The sequence below is a fragment of the Teleopsis dalmanni genome, chromosome 2 (genome assembly GCF_002237135.1).
Source record: "Teleopsis dalmanni isolate 2A chromosome 2, ASM223713v2, whole genome shotgun sequence".
Classification (NCBI taxonomy): Eukaryota; Metazoa; Arthropoda; class Insecta; order Diptera; family Diopsidae; genus Teleopsis; species Teleopsis dalmanni.
In genome coordinates, this window is record NC_051847.1 from 235,269,422 (window position 1) to 235,286,113 (window position 16,692).

At 31.0% G+C, this 16,692-nt stretch overlaps 2 protein-coding genes across 2 annotated transcripts; both read right to left on the minus strand.

Annotated features, from left to right (window-relative positions):
- Positions 1-369: 369 nt before the first annotated feature.
- On the minus strand, positions 370-1,200 carry LOC119677007 (proteasome subunit alpha type-5-like). Its single transcript, XM_038088273.1, has 2 exons — positions 991-1,200; positions 370-929 (listed from the first exon to the last, which is right to left on the minus strand). Exons 1-2 carry the CDS (start codon positions 1,082-1,084, stop codon positions 370-372), a joined length of 654 nt encoding a protein of 217 aa, XP_037944201.1. The 5' UTR covers positions 1,085-1,200.
- A 3,549-nt stretch (positions 1,201-4,749) lies between these two features.
- On the minus strand, positions 4,750-6,202 carry LOC119686124 (cullin homolog 1-like). Its single transcript, XM_038100600.1, has 2 exons — positions 5,296-6,202; positions 4,750-5,240 (listed from the first exon to the last, which is right to left on the minus strand). The coding sequence occupies exons 1-2, from the start codon at positions 6,106-6,108 to the stop codon at positions 4,782-4,784; spliced, it is 1,272 nt and encodes a 423-aa protein (XP_037956528.1). The 5' UTR covers positions 6,109-6,202; the 3' UTR covers positions 4,750-4,781.
- Positions 6,203-16,692: the final 10,490 nt, after the last annotated feature.

Consider the following 16,692-nt stretch of genomic DNA (forward strand, 5'->3'; position numbering starts at 1 on the left):
AGCAATTTTTTTCTCTTCTTCATTACTCACATTGTTTTATTGTTATTGCTCTAATTATACGTTCGTAGAGTAACATAGAAATTTGAGACATTCTTTCTGAAACAGAATTAGTTTAGTCTGGATTAAAGGAAATTCCATTTAAAAGGAATACTTCCAAGCCTAAAGAATAATGCTTTTTCTCTTTTAAACTTATTTCATAAGATTCTACGGAGCAAGAGTTTTCTCTCGTTTTCACTTACACACTCTGATGACTACTTATCAAAGAAAACACAATAACGATTTTTTTAAATATCGTATTAAAAATACAATTTTTTTATATATTAATAGTAATAATAAATATTTTATTCAATATTATAACAAGATTTATAATTAAGAATTTTTAACATTAATTTTCAGTCTTTCAAGTAGGTGTTCAATATCCACATAACTATGAATGTAAATCAAATCATTTTTTGTAATTTGGGCCAAACCAATATTATAGGACTTGAACTTTTTCTTCATTGTGTGCTGCAATGCCAGGAGGGCTAGATTGAGCCCCTCATCTAATGTCAATCCGGGTTTATATTTTGCATATAGGAACATATTGTTTTGTCTTTGACCTGGTCCAATTGCAATGTATGTAGAAATTCTACGCATACCCTGGATATTAACACACCACAACTCGCATTTAATCCCCAAGCTTAAACCAGCCAGTAGCAGACAAACATTACTTCTACTTATTAAACTGTTAACGTATAAGGTTCTTGCAAATAAACGATTGGATTCAGTCTGGTCGTACTTGGAACGAGCGTAATTCACCATTTCGGGAATTTCGTTACATGGTCCACTTGCAACGCACATTTGTGGTTTTCCGATTTTCCAAACCTCCTTGCTTTTGGATGGTATGTCAACAACATAGGTTAGACCTTTTTCGATGGCTAATATAACGCCTTTGTGATTTAATATATTGGAATATTAAATATATTTGCATTTAAAATATAGCTAATTTACCTTCGGAAGTTTGAATTCCAATGGCATTTGTACCACAACTGTGTATAAGTTCCTTATATCCGACCGCAAATTCTTTAACAGCCATAGTGAACATCAATATCGTTGTAGATATTTGTGTTGCGATACCCTGGTATTATATTTATATATTGATTAACTATATTTTATAAAAATTTATACCGAAAGTTGACGCACGCTTTGCAAATTAAACAGTTATTCGGAACGCGGCAAGAATTTCTATGTAGTGATGTTGCCAGCTATAATTTTTATAATACTGATTAGAATTTTTTATTTTCTGAGTGGATATACAGAGGTGTATGCGGTAATGACAATTTATATAATATTTATCATCAAGCGAAGTAATTAAACAGCAGATAAAATTTATAATGTGATTTTTATAAACATTGTAGCTTATCGTTATTTATGTATTATTATATAAGTGTATGGATATATATGGTATATATATATCCATATCCATATACATAATATGGATATATATGTATGTTTAAACGTATATGTAGCTTAAGCGTCTAATTCGTTTCTTAGTATGCGAAGTTCCTTATGTATTTTCACGGTTTAGACTAACTTTAAAATTGAATTATTGTTTATTTTATTTCAGTACTTTATATAACTTTTATAGATATTTGAACATATAAACTGTTGTGTATGGCAAGGCGTAAAGAATAGTTTTGAAGTTACTTCGAGTTAATAGAAAGTAAAAGTGCTCAAGTGCACTGACTCAAATAGCTTCAACATAATTATTAATTCCGTATGATCCGTCACTACCGGTAATGTTAGCAACATCACATCGTTCAGAAGCCACCAATAAGTTATGGAAGTCGAACGATGACTGCTACGAAACAGCGATATACACAAATTGATAAAGAGGTACTAGCAATTGTGTGGGTAGTGCAAAAATCTTTCAAATACTTACTGCTCGTCATTGAATATTGATCACGGATCATAAGCCGTTATCACAGATTCTTCAACCTAGCAAGTCACTTCCAGATAAATCAGTTGCCTACTTAACGTATTGCAATGGAAACTAGAAAGGATAAGCATCTCGACAAGATAATCAGATTACTGGAAAGTGGCCGCTGTTTAAAGAGAGAAGGCTACAAATCGGCAAAAGTGAGGCACGTGTTATCATCAGGGTGCTTGACTTTCGAACACCGGGTTGTTATTCCTCCACATTATCGAGAAAAATTACTAGAGAACCTACACACATCACATTTAGGAATGGTAAAGATGATGGGCGTTGCTCGTTCTTTTATATATTGGCCAGGAATAGACAAGGATATTAAGAATATGGCCAACGAGTTTGATGGGTGTGCGAGACAAGTAATAAGCCAATGAAATGCGATAGTCACAAAAATCAAAATGCATGAACTGTCAAATGAGTAAATTCTGTGTTTTCTGTCATTATTGGTTTGACAATAAGATCGTTGCGAAAATGGTTACAATTTTATTGAGCAACCCTGTATTTCTACGATTATGGTAAAAGGGTTATTAGAATTTGAAGTTTATACTTATACCTTAAATTTTACTATTAATCAATAATTATTTAAAACTTTAGATAGACCTTATAAATAAATGACGTTTCTTTGGTTTTTGTACTATAATACAATACAGTGAAAGACAATACAAACGACTTTTAGAAGTATTTATTAGTCTGTATTAGAGGAGAGGTTATACACCACTCCTACATTAAATACAATTGAACTAGCTTCCTCAAGTGCTTCATTTCAAGTACCTGTAAGGATCCCTAATTAAATTTCCATTTTGTAGCAAAATAATTGATAATGTTCCGTAATGGACGAATGTTAAACACAAAATTGCACAACTAATGCACTCCTTTCACAGACTTGATTATCATTTTATATAGGGTTTTGGCAAGTGCACTGAAGTTTGACGTTGTCATATGGGAGAAATCAATGAATCTCTTATATAGCATGACTAATTAATTTATGTAGAATTAACAATGCAATAGAATATTTCGTATGTGCAACATGAAAACGGACTGAGTGAAATACAGTTACTTCATTAGTTTTATGGTATGGGTTTAATGAATTAAATTGGTTAGGTGCTTCAAATGTACGAAGTGCGGTATTGAACTATTCATTAATCGTAACTTATTAAGTAAGGTTTGCACTTCATTGAAAGTAAATAGATATTTATGAATGAATTATCAATAATTCAAATACGACTTTGCGGAGTACGAGTACAAGCTATTTAGTTATTACAGTTTCAAATTATATCAACAGTGGATTTAATCTGAAGTACAGTTGAGTTAAAATTAATTGTCTTTAATCATAGTAATTGAGTTGGTTTTTACCGCTAACTTATTTTTACTCTAATGTATTATATATAGCACTGAAATATTAGCTTAAATTATTTAATTGTTTATTAATATTGTTACGAGCTATTATTACGGGATAAGTAATTTAATCATTTTATTATACGTTATTTTGTGTTTAATGTCATATTTTTCCAGCAGTATTCCACAATTTCTATAGTGAGAATTATGAGGAATGCATAGTTTCTCTGCGTGGGTTCCTATACACCCATGAACAGAAAGAGCCTGGTTAACCGCAAAGTTGTTATTGGAAAGGAAAAAATGCTTCTCTTAGTATATTTCTTAAAAGTCTCTAAGATAACATAAACCGATATCGCTAGAGTCGTATCTAGACAAGCACCAAAGCGGACTTAACTGTCGGCTTTAACGTTCTCTACGATGTTCTTATGTTCAGAGACCCAGATAAAGATGATGTTATCCAACCGGTTTAGCTCTTCGATCAGTTCAATTTAATCTCCCTACATTCTCTTACTATCTTTGATTTTGTGATAAGGAATTCAAGGGCTTTGAGTACTGCCTGGTTGTTGATGTGATTTGTAATTTGAGACATGTTTTCCTAAATGCAAAAATTTAAGCCTCAAAAACTGTGGCCCCATTAGGTAGCCTTAGAGAATTGTTTATGCCTGAAAATGATGCGATGATTACAATTAAATATGAATTATTGTTACAAGCATACAATTATAGCTGCTTAAACATAAGAACTGCACAAAAAATTACTGTCCACATCTTTTATTATACTAATTGCTAGCGAACCTCAAAAGCATGCTCCAGAAAACCAGATTTGGGAAAGGTGATGTGCGTAATTTTTATAGGTTATGACAATTTATTTTATGGAAAAAGTGTACAAATATTACAATTCCACGGATATAAATCAGATATAGTTAAAAGAACATATGGAATATGCATTTGGAAATAATGTCAAATTCTAAGCAAATAAATTGTTTTTATTGTACAGAATTAGTCAGTCTGAAAGAACATGTTGCTAGACTATAATTTGGCTCCCAGATTCAAGTATTTATTGCTGCTCTTTATATGTTGGGGGATACCGAAGTATATTTTATTCGACTACATGTACTGTCGAGTAGTTTATTATGGTTATCCATATGTAATACTCGGTATTATATATATGTGTGGTACTATATATTTATTATTTGTTCACATTCCCACCAAATTTATATTAACGATCTGTATACTTTAATAAAGCATCATAAATCTATGATAAATCTATTCTGTAGTCATTATAAATAATAAATCTTTTCGATTTACTCATTATATATTATTGTAACCGATCTATAGAGTGTTGTTTACCATATAGCAAGAATTCCCTGTGAAATAAATCGTAGTTTTTGGTGTAAACAACAATTTCTAATTATTAAATAATTTAATTTTTTATGAATTTACTTAAAATTTTTAAAAATATAAATATGATTTTCTATTTTCATTCACCATTCTCCACTTTCTCTAGGTAAACCAACTCATAGCACTCTTCCAAACTACAACGATACTCGTTAAAATTGATCAAATCTGGATTCTTACACTTAGCGACAGTAAAAATGTTATGGTTAAAAAACTTCTTGGTTGCGTTGGATAGAGCACGTACCATGTCTTGATCGATAGGAAAATGTGCCATTACGAAGTCATTGTATTTGTTTAAAACTTCAGCAACAACTTCAGCATATTTACATGCAGGTTTCTTACCACAATTTTTGACATCACAATTTCGGATAGCATTGTAGCCCTCACTATTTACGCATCGCTTAAAAATATTGGCAGCATCCGAATTATAGTGAAAGTCCTTGAAGAAATTATAGGCCACTTCAGCGTCTTTACCATTACCAGATCTTAATAATTGCATAAATTCTTTGGAGAGATATTCAAATTTTTGTGCAATTAAAGCCTGGAAATAAAATATATTATAACATTATTAAGTGACTGCTAATCGAGTGACTTACTTCTTCACAGATTTCATCAACTTGCTCGACTAAGTTCCAGTTAACTGGTAAACATAAAGCCAACATACGGTCACGTTCCTCATTAATGCGTTTCCGTACAAAGAGCACATAATCACGTAAGCAGTACTTCGTTATATTATCGTTAGCGAGTTGTGTATAAAAATACATTGTCTTTTTCAAGAACTGCTTGATAAATTGTTTTTTATATGGACTAATGGTGAAGTCTGATTGAGTTTTTTCTCCCTGCGTTTGTTCAGTATAAGACAAAATTCCATTTCGTAGTAAATCCTTATCTATTGTGTCACCTGATCGATCCATAGTGATTAAATTAAGGATTGTCTCGTTGAGAATGGGAAACGAGCGATGCAGAATACCGTTATCCCATATACTCAATGCTATATCATACATATTCAGTGGTTTTTTCTTCAACTGCTTCTCGACACTATTCATCCAATAGAAATGCACGGGTGCACAAATACCTTCAAGTATTTTACTGTTTCGTTTAAACTTGTAGACTTCTTCAGTATAGTTTGCAAGATACTCTTCATCACTCCTAATGGTGTAGTCGATATGATATTTTTCACGTACATAATCTTTTAGAAATTCGATAACGTGTGCATAAATTCTACGGCACATGTAAACGAATCTGCTACTGGCATTAATCTCTTCAGCATTCCAACTCATATCCGTTTTGAACATAGTGTAGACCTTATTTTGTAGTGACATATACAAGTCCACATTTATGTCTTCAGAATTAAAAATTTCTCTTATACCGGTTATCAGTTCTTCTAAAGTTTTGCTCGAGATTGCCATTGTTTTCGTGTTCTGATGAATTTTGTACGGGAATATATGTAAAAGAAGATGTGTCCGGAGAAAATCTGATAATTTATAAAATTTTGAACTAAAAATGAATTTTCAAAATAATATTTTATTTACTTTAGTTTAAAATTAAGGTTACTTGTTTAGTTTTATTGAAATTTAAAAAAATCTACTTATTACTTGATCACTTAGTCGCTTATAACAAACATGGATGTGGCAAAGGTCTTTTTAAGGCAGCCCAATCTGTGTATTTCTGCCACCTGTTGGCACCTCCGAAATTGTTTATATCGCTGGTCACTTAATACTTCCGTCGAGCAGCGGGTTTTCCAACAGCGGGTGCCGAATCAAGCAATTTTCCAGCTGAAGCATTTTCATCCATTTCATCCATACGATATAAATAAACTCCTGAAGCCACTAATTCCATCATAATTCCATCTTATTTGATATTTGTTATCAACGCATACGGGATCATGGATTTTCTGAATAGTTTTTCTCTCGATTTCACCCTAAGAATTCTCATCACTGTTAGTTATTGTTGAACAGACATTATAAGAGACGTATAATATGTGACTGTTTTTGGCGGAAGAGAGCTAGATAATTGTAGATAATTGAGGATTATCTACTTAAACCGAAGTAAGTCAATGTAGAGTCAATGTAGAGTATTGAATCTCTAGGTTGACATCATCGTTGGTGTTTGTGCTGGTTCGCTGATAAACGAAGTCTTTCACAACTAGGAACTGATTATTGTTTATAGTGACGTAGGTTCAAATATGCTTAAGAGATTTGGTTCCTTACAGAATATACTTTGGTTTTCCCTCATTAATAACTTTATTCATTTGTTTTGTTTGGTTTTCTAAATTGAAAAAAACCACACTAGATGCTCGAATGTTCAGTCCAATAATATTATTATAGCAATACGCAAGGAGCGTGATATTATTGTCAAATATTGGGACAGTATAGCTCAAATTTGGCACCCAAACATTGTTTCCAATGTACATAATATTAAAGAAATCAAACGACTGGTTTTATCTTCAAACATAGTTTGTTAACAAACGGCTCTAAGAGGTTATTTCCTATTAAAAGAGAACTGGAAGAACTTCTAAACGTTATTCTATATAACTGTATAATTTTAACTGGGATACCAAATACAGAATTAGCGCCATAAAGATTGCTTCTTCTTGCTAATTTGATTTTACTATCTCTGAAGCCACACTGACAGAGTTCAATCAGTAGATTGCTGATTTCTTTCCTTTTTTTAATACTACGTTTGGCAAAAACTGATATGCGGGAGTTTTATAGATTGCCCTCTCGATGATTCCATCCAATGGCCGGTATTGCGGCCAGAAGAGGCCTATTGTGTTAATTTTACTATTGATTTTAAAAAGCCATTTAAACTTTTGTGAACAATGTCCAGAACTAAATCTAGAGAAGAGTTCCTGAACTGTTCTGGTGACCGAAATCCCATATGGAATTAGTTTCTTCTGTGCTTTGTTAAAGCTGGACAGTCACAAAGAATATGCGTAGCAGTTTCCTCATCTTCGAGGCATAATCTTCAGTGACCTCTCATTAACACTCACCTTTTTTTTGTTGTAACAAACATCAACAGCTTGGGGTTGTGCGCAACTTTAACATGCTAACCCCTTTTTCGTCTGGATGTTGATATTTTTCTGATACTAACCTGTTATTAATGTTATATTGAAAGTTTGTTGGCAGCATGAAGTCTCAGTTTTGTTTATAAGGCTTAAATTAGTTAAGCATTTAGTCTTTTAGAAAATTTTACGTGTTCTAACAAGTTCTCTTCAAAAATGTCTTGTTGGTTCGCACCTACAATTAAAACCAGAACAATTATTATAAAATTTTATCAGTAGTGGAGTTTTCGGTAATAATGTATTACACAATCATAATTGAAGGTTTGTTGATTTCGACTTAGAGCTTCGATCCACAAAATTGAATGGTTGGTCCAGATTCTGTCTTTATGAGTTCCAAATGGTTTATTCAATTTTTATGTTTTTTAATTTTTTGCCACCTTGCGTATTATTAAAGATATTCACTATATGATTATAGTTCTGTTTGGTCCGATGGGAACATGTTGCCCAAGTAAACAGTCCAATCCAGAATTTGGTTTAAGTTCAATAATTAATGTAACTATTTTTTAATTTATTTTGGAAAGTATAATATATAACATTTCTTGTAAAAAGTGTCCTTTTGTCATTTTGTCAAATAAGAATTGATGCCATTGAATGCCCTGTTGAAGCAAAATTGCATATTCATGATATATATTTTATACAGATATCTCTAATACCTAACAGACAATAGTTAGAAGAGTGATTACCACTACTTCTAAATAGATTTAATCTATAGTTTCGTTTAGTTTCGTTTAAGAGAAAAAAACAGTGACGAAAACATATATCTGATATCCATATCCATGGATATGGATATATAAAATTATATACATCGACCAGATATATATAATTTAGGAAGTCAATAATAATTAATTATGATTGATTATGATTTAATAATCAAGTACGGATGTTTGGATGCATTTGAACCGTGCAACTGTATTATTACCAAAACACTGCAATTAATAAAAAAATTTTAGGATTATTCCTAGAACCTGTTCATACGAATTTGTAGCATTGGTTTTAATAGACCACAAATCTATTTACTCATTTTATTATTCCCTAAATCTGATCATTTCAAATCAAATAAAGTTTTTTTGTTATTTAGTAAATATTCACTACAAATAACTAATTTTCTTATTTTTAATTGAAGTGGAAAATCCCTTTTATTTACAAATTCTATTGTGATATGTTGTGGTTTTATATTTGAGTAAATATGTATCTTGTGTTTAATGAGAAATTTATATTGTTTACAAATATCAATCCGCAGAACTACATGAGGTAAATATTCCGCACGCAAATTACAATCAAAAACTTATTGAGATGCATTTTAAATAATTATATCTACATTGTGATAAAAAAATTAATTATATGAATGCACTTTAAGTGTGGTGATTGGTTTCAAATTATCTATAACTAATTAATGTATTAATGTATTTATTAATATTATTTTGTGATATAATGGTAAATGTTAAATTCAAGTAATACTTAACAGAAATTATTCGTGAAAATCAATTTTATATTGGAAATACAAGAACAAATATTATTATATGGCCATTTTTGCAGTGATGGATTGCATTCTTAGATTAAAAATACATTTGGTAGAAGAATGATGTCTAAGTAAAATCACTTTCTTAGTAGTACTATTATTCTTAAATAAAGTGTCTGGGGATGGTCGGGGAGTGTGAGGGGAGCCTTTGGTGTGCCTGGGTTGAACAAAAAGCATCTACTTCTAGCAGTTGTTGGATCTTAAAGTAACATGAAAAATTGGCAGGGATATTTAAATGAAGGTGATGGTCAAATTGACGAAGCTCTGAACCCATGATTATGCAGATCTAGAGTTGATATTCCATTTTTTTCAAATTTCATTTAATATATTCACTTGGTAAATCAAAGGTTAGGTTGTACCGGCAATCCTTAGTATACACTAAGACTAAGTGGCCTATTGTGTTAAACTTAAAATATTAATATTTTTATAAAAAGTGTGATTAGTTCAAAAATTAAGGTTTTGATTGTTTGAATTTCCTTATAGGGATTTATAAGCTTATGACATACTCTAATCAAACATACTAAAATATGTTTAGAACATTCAATTGGAAAACACAAACTAAGTAGTGTAGCAGCCTGATGCCTTACTATTGCCGTCTTCGATTAATAAATCTGTGGTAAATTTTTTGAATCCAGATTAAATTCTAGTGCAGTTCTCATTTTCGATTGGTAAAACTCGAGCAAAATGTGTAACACTCGATATTAATTTAAAACAGTACGAATATTTTGTGAAGGTAGAAAAATTATCTAGTTATTCAGCGCTATTTTATATGACTTGAGAGGTAAAGTGTGATTTGATATATATATTTACGGGAAATAGGGAGCTCACAATTCATATTTTGGGCCTTCTATACGAAATTTTGACATTATTAAACATAACCTACTTTAGACTTTTTGTCAAATGCTCAAGAAGTACAATGACGTATACCGGATTGTAACAGGTGATGAATTATAAATATATGCGTACGAACCGGAACTCAAACTGCTGTCGAATGTATGGGTTTTTTAAATGAACCAAATCCAACAAAAGTTGTTTGCGCTCGAAGTACTTCAAAACAAATGGTCGCTTAATTTTTCAGTCATATGGTAACTATATGGATACTATTACAGGAACGTAAAACGGTCAATTCCAAATGGTATAAAGCCATTTGTTACAACCAACCGGACTCTTCAGTGAAATACAGAAAACAAACAAGTGTTGACGGATCATTCTCCATCAAAACAAAGCGAGTGCTCACACATTTCGTCTAATAATCGACTATATAAACATTCAGAAAATCGTATTGGTGGGTTATCCATCATACAGTCCTGATTTGGCCACACAGTCCTGATGTGTTCATACAGTCCAATGACTTCTTCTTGTTCCCGGACGTCAAGAACGAACGTGGACAACGAATTTTTGTGGAAAACGGCGAAAGAAGCCATTGTGGCATTTGAAAACCATGTTTTTGAGGTGTTTGAAGAATATTGGAAAAGATGCTTTGACAAATGGTTGGATTGTATGCAAAAGAGTACGAGTATTAATCATAAAGGAGAATACTTTGTGAAACAATAAAGCAATTTTTAATGACAAGTTAATATTTTTTCATTATTAGGCTCAAAAAATAAGTAATGATCCTCGTATAAATGGCTACCAACACAAACTACAAAAATGCTAAATTATTCTAAAAATATTCGATTGGGCAACAGAATTTGTCAAACTGAGTGTAAATCTAGATTGAAATCGATTTGGTTATTAAAGTACAGTAAGCCTGATTTACCACACTTTCTTTTTTGATTTACCACCCGATTTAAAAAGAAATAACGAACTTTACTTTTTTTAATGCTGGAAAATCTAACTAAATTTAAATCCTTAAAATCCTTTTTTTTCTCTGCTTTGTCCCATGCAGTATAGAATCGATGAAGTACGATAATACTAAGTAATAGATGAAATATTTTGCTACCATAAACTCAGTGTTTATTAAAGTATATTTTCCGTTTCATCAAGATTTTGTAAATTTTCACCCAGCTGAGACCTTAAGGGATTTTTCTTACATATTCAGCTTTTAAAAGATTTTAATAGTGGCAATGTTTACTTAGAATGCAAGTACATGCATATAAAATGCACTTAGAGAAGGAAAAAATGTTGTTTGCATAGAACTTAAAATATGCAAACTTTTTGTTGCACATATCCTTTTATGAACTTCAGAATATTCCTTCAGTCAAACAGACTCCTATACCAAATAGCTGATTCTGCTATTCAAAACAAAAAAAAAACAATATTTTATGTTAAACAAAATAAAATACTTTAGTAAGCAATATTCAGTAAATTTAAACAAAATATAAATTCAATCAATATATTGATGCATTTAATAACAAATTTTATAATAAATATTCTTTTAAATGCTACTGCATGTAAAATCCGGAAAGGACATTCATTTTATACTTGCACATTATTTTATTGACGTTTAGACAGTTTTTTAATTTAAGTAAGCTTTGAAGAGCATCATTTATAAAATTTTTAGCTTCGTTTCGAGATATAAATAATAAAAAATCTGCAAATTCTTCCTTTATCACATTTTACTAAATGTCATTTTGTAGAGTTCAGAATAACAAAATTTATTTTAATCCATAAACACAAAATAAAATAAAATATCGAAACAAATATTTCAGAGAAGTGAATATTGGCAAAATAGTTCGAAATATGCACTTCACACTATTCTCTGCATTATATATAAAATTTAAATTGTACAAGATTAAATGGGATCTAAACATAATCGTGCTGCAAGGATTATATATTATAATGACTTCATAATATGTAATGTGTCATAAGTGCTCTTTCTAAACATAATAATAGGGATACGATTGCAACTACAACAAGAGCGTCAGATAGAGTTTCATTAGATGCAATAATTTAAATTATTTGCAATAAACAACAACACACCACCCTCTTTAAGATACGTCATCGTAGTTTTGTTAAAATACTCTTAACTTAAACTTGCAAAGTAAAGGTATTGATATTAATAAGATCTTTCGTTAGTAGATTCCAGAACATTTTTAATTAAATTATAGTCAGCCGAAGATATTACAACAGATATTTCTGATATATGCAGGATTCGAATCGATAGAATAGTCCCTCAGTTTGTCTTATAGCCTAAAAGAGTCAGTTTCCTTTTTTTTCCATTTTTAATAGATTATAATTAACATAATTACGTCCAGCCCACTGTCAGTGATTTTAGATTTTAGATTAATTCGGGCTTAGAATCCTGTCTGCATTGCTGCTTCATACATGAAAGGGGTCTTTGTGTGCATTAGGAAGTTGGAATCATGTCATGACTTTTTAAACTTGCATAAATCGAAAACGGAGATGTTAGATTTAGGTTTGGAAAATGTCTTAAATAGACCCGATTCGCATACTTATTCTTATACACTCTTTATTTTTATTCTCCCTTATTTTGCACAAACTGGGAATTAACGGTTCCAAAACACTGGAGCTACTTCCTCTGTAGTCGTAAACAGAGACATAAAACTTTTAAACGTTACAGCAATCACACATAGTGATTGAAGGAATCCATTTTCACTTCTTCACTTGCTCGAAACCACTAACGCTGAAGCAAAAGCACAATTCTCCATTAAGGTTCCAGTAAGTACCCAAACCACAGGTTTGGTGAATCACAAACGGTTTTTTGCTTTATTACTACCTTATCTAGTCCAAATAATCCTAGCAACTTCACAGTTTTCGGGATTAGTCTACAAATACCTAATATGTTACTGCGTTTATCAATTCATATATGCTTATAAGCAGCTTGTAAATCGAAGTTCATGTTTTCGCGTCATTCATGTCCGTTTCAGAACCCCTTCAATCTTTTTCGCCTGTTAGTTCGTTTCTTTCGATATATCTATGTCTAGGAACTCAATAATACAAAAATATATAATGCCTAATAGTTGTAAGGCGCCACTTTTCATTATATTCCTTGAATTTTATGGAATATATTTGTGTTTTATGGATATTTATACTTTCATCTATGACTGACTTTCTACATCAATAGTGATTTTCTAGGGTTAAAAGACACTAATTTGTACTTTCACTAACTTGGCTACTTTTTTGTCAGCGCATATCTCAGCTTGAAAAACACTAGGAGTAACTATTTGAACTATAATAAAAACTATGTAGCTATAAAATGTAGTAACTGTCTCTATATATCTCTATATGTATATAATTATTATTATGTTGAAGCTCTTTGAGCTAGTGCATTTGAGCACTTTTACTATTTCTTAACTCGAGGTATTTTCAAAACCTCTCTTAATGCCTTGGTTGGATAATTGTTTATCACTTCATCAGACTAAGCAATAATTGCCCTCAGATCTGCATACCTCCCCGAGGAGCCTCTAACCATTCTGAGATAATTTGATAACGCAGTGTTGATAAGTCTGTCAGTTTTCGCAAATAATTTCAGGGCTCTATTCTTTATGTATTTTTTTATGGGATCAATCTTGAGGTCTTATTCGTATTAATTAATACTAACCACAATTAATAATAATTTTCACATTAATTTCTTTTGAAACTAATTGTTCACGTGTGTTTGATAATATTGACGCTTATAAGAACACTAAAGTTCTATCAGAAATTATTTAAAAATATTCACAATAAAAAAAATATTTTATTGATTTTTAAAAATATTTATATAAACCAAATTTTCGTAAATAAATATTTTCATTTAATACTATGCTAAAAAAATAAATTCAATATTTTTTCTTTTTGACATCATTTTTACAAAAATGACCTCCGAAGCTACTTATTGCTTGCTATTGAACGACAGGAAACAGATTCCAACAACGTTACTAGCTCGAAACCCTATCCATAATGCAAAGGACATTTATAGTAATGATTCAGGCAGGATGTTAATCTATGAATCTGAATAGAAAAATGTCAATATCACTAATTCATGTTCCTTTTCATGCTTTGTAAACATTTCCGTTTTTCCGTACTCATGCATTTTTTACTATCCGTTTTCCGGAAATAGAACATTCAAATTTTTTCTCTATGAAAGCAAACATTGTTATTTTTTATCGTTTTGCTCCTTTTGTTAACAGCTCATAATTTTTTTCAATGCTCTGTTGACTTGAGCCTATAAAATTGTAACAATATGGCAGCATTGTTTTTGCTTTAATTCTTTAATTTGCAAAAAAATAGTTGGTGGAGTAGTTAATGGATAGGGTAATGTTATCTTCTTCTTGACCAATTAGTTAAAGTTTCTTTGAACCTTAAATATAAATTGATTTAAATTTGTTGTTTTTTTAATAAAAAATATGTAAATATATAATTTATAAATCGCTTTTGTGAAATAACTACAAATAATTTCAAATTTGTTGATAACTGTTGACATCAATATTTTTTACTTCCGATTTCTAATATAATAATCTGTTATATAGCTATATATCTAATCCCTACAAGTTGTTTGAAAAGTTTTGAAAGCAAAAAGGAAAAAGTGTGAATTTTTTTATAAATTCAGTATATTTACTCAAATTAGTCTTCCGCAACTTCAATACATTTATTCCAACAATCCTTCAATGAAATGATTCTACGAAAGCTCTGCAAAATACTGTTCCATGGTTGCAATGGCTTCTTCATATGATGAAAAACGCTTTCCACTAAGGTATTGCTTCAAATTTCTGAAGAAGGAAAATCAGAGCGAGCCAGATCCGGAAAATATGATAAACGTTCAAGCAATTTGTACTTTAATACGTAAACTTTCACCATAAGCAGAACACTTGTGTAAACCCGTGCAGTGTCTTGTGGAAAAATTACTTCTTTCTTCCTTAAGCCGGGTCTTTTTTGAATTATTTTCTTTTCTAAATGGACCAGGTTGCAATTAAATTCGAAATATTTTTGCCTTTTTCAAGATAATCAATCAATAAAACTCATTTTGCATTCCAAAAAACTGATCTCATAACCTTTTTCTTTCAGACTTCACCTGTTTTGGAGTTGAAGAGTCAGATTCAGTCCACTGAAACTTTTTTGTTTCAAATAACCACGTGAGTGTAGATACAGGTCTACGAAGATTACTGAACACTATTCTTGCTTTTGATATTCTACTATTCACATCTCTTGCTGCACGACTAGACGTACTCGATGGATCTACCTATGGCTTTGTTTCCACTCTTGAGGTACTTTTTCAGTGCGCCAAATATCTTAAAACAAATTCATTACGTTGTCAGACCCAGTATTCACCCCTGCTTTAAAGAGCTTCGCTGCGATATTATCAGTTTCTGCACACTCTCCAGTTTTTAGTTGTGTTATAGATTTCATAATTTCTTCAATACCAGGGTGGTTTGCATTGCCGATCGGTTATGATCTGAGATATTGTCTGAAAGTCAAGGAATAAGGAATCAGTCAAGGAATGTCAAGAATTCTTGAAAATATTCTCATCAGTGCGTAAATTATTTTTCTTCTATAGTTAGTAGCCTGTCTAACTCATCTTTGTTTGGCATGTTATACTTCTTATTTGAACATTTTCTTGGGACATCACAAACAGTTCAGTATCAGCTTTAGAAGCTAAATTGTTTGTACGTTTCTCATATCTTGCCTGATGTTTTAATTCTGATCAGTCGAAATTAATGATTAGTCATCCTTTCCAATTTGATTGGTACGAGTTCTAAGCCTGGCACTTGCAGTACAACAGATTATATACGTTGTATGGTCAACCAAATTTCAATAAATTAATCAAATTTTTGTTGTTGTTGTTGTTTGTTTATAAGTGTTCGAACCATTCTATAAGTGCATAATTTTATATGGTATCAGTACATAGATGGCATTATAATGCAATATATGAACAAAAAATATACCACCAAAGGAGAAGAGATATCATCTGTGGTTTAAGTATCACTACTATTATGTGATGTCACATAACCTACGAAATGCTACACGTTTTTGCATTGTGCATTTCTACAGATTTATTACAATTTTTACTTTTTTCCAAAATTTTCCAAAATTTTCTCAACGATATTATAAACATCTCTGGGTGAAACTGACAACTACAGTAGAGGTGTCACTAAAAAGTTTTCTCAATATACAAAAATAGATGCGTATAAAATATATTATAAAAATGTAGACAAAAATGGTTAACGACGTTAAAAACAAAAACTATTTTCATGTGATTTAAGGCTATTCGAGTAATAATATCGCTTTTTTGGATGTTTGATTTTTAAAGTGCAATAAAGCATATTGAAATCATGGTCATGTCTACGAAAATTGGTTTATTGATATATGATTTGGAGCATATTTGCGCTCCGTCTAGCTCGAATGAAAGGCTAACTAGTAATTTAATTTTTTAGCACTTTAGTTGTCATTGTGTAGCGCTCTATATGGCATATAACCATTTTATTCGGAAATAAAACATTTGTTGGTCAAAATCCTTCAGTAGATACAGAA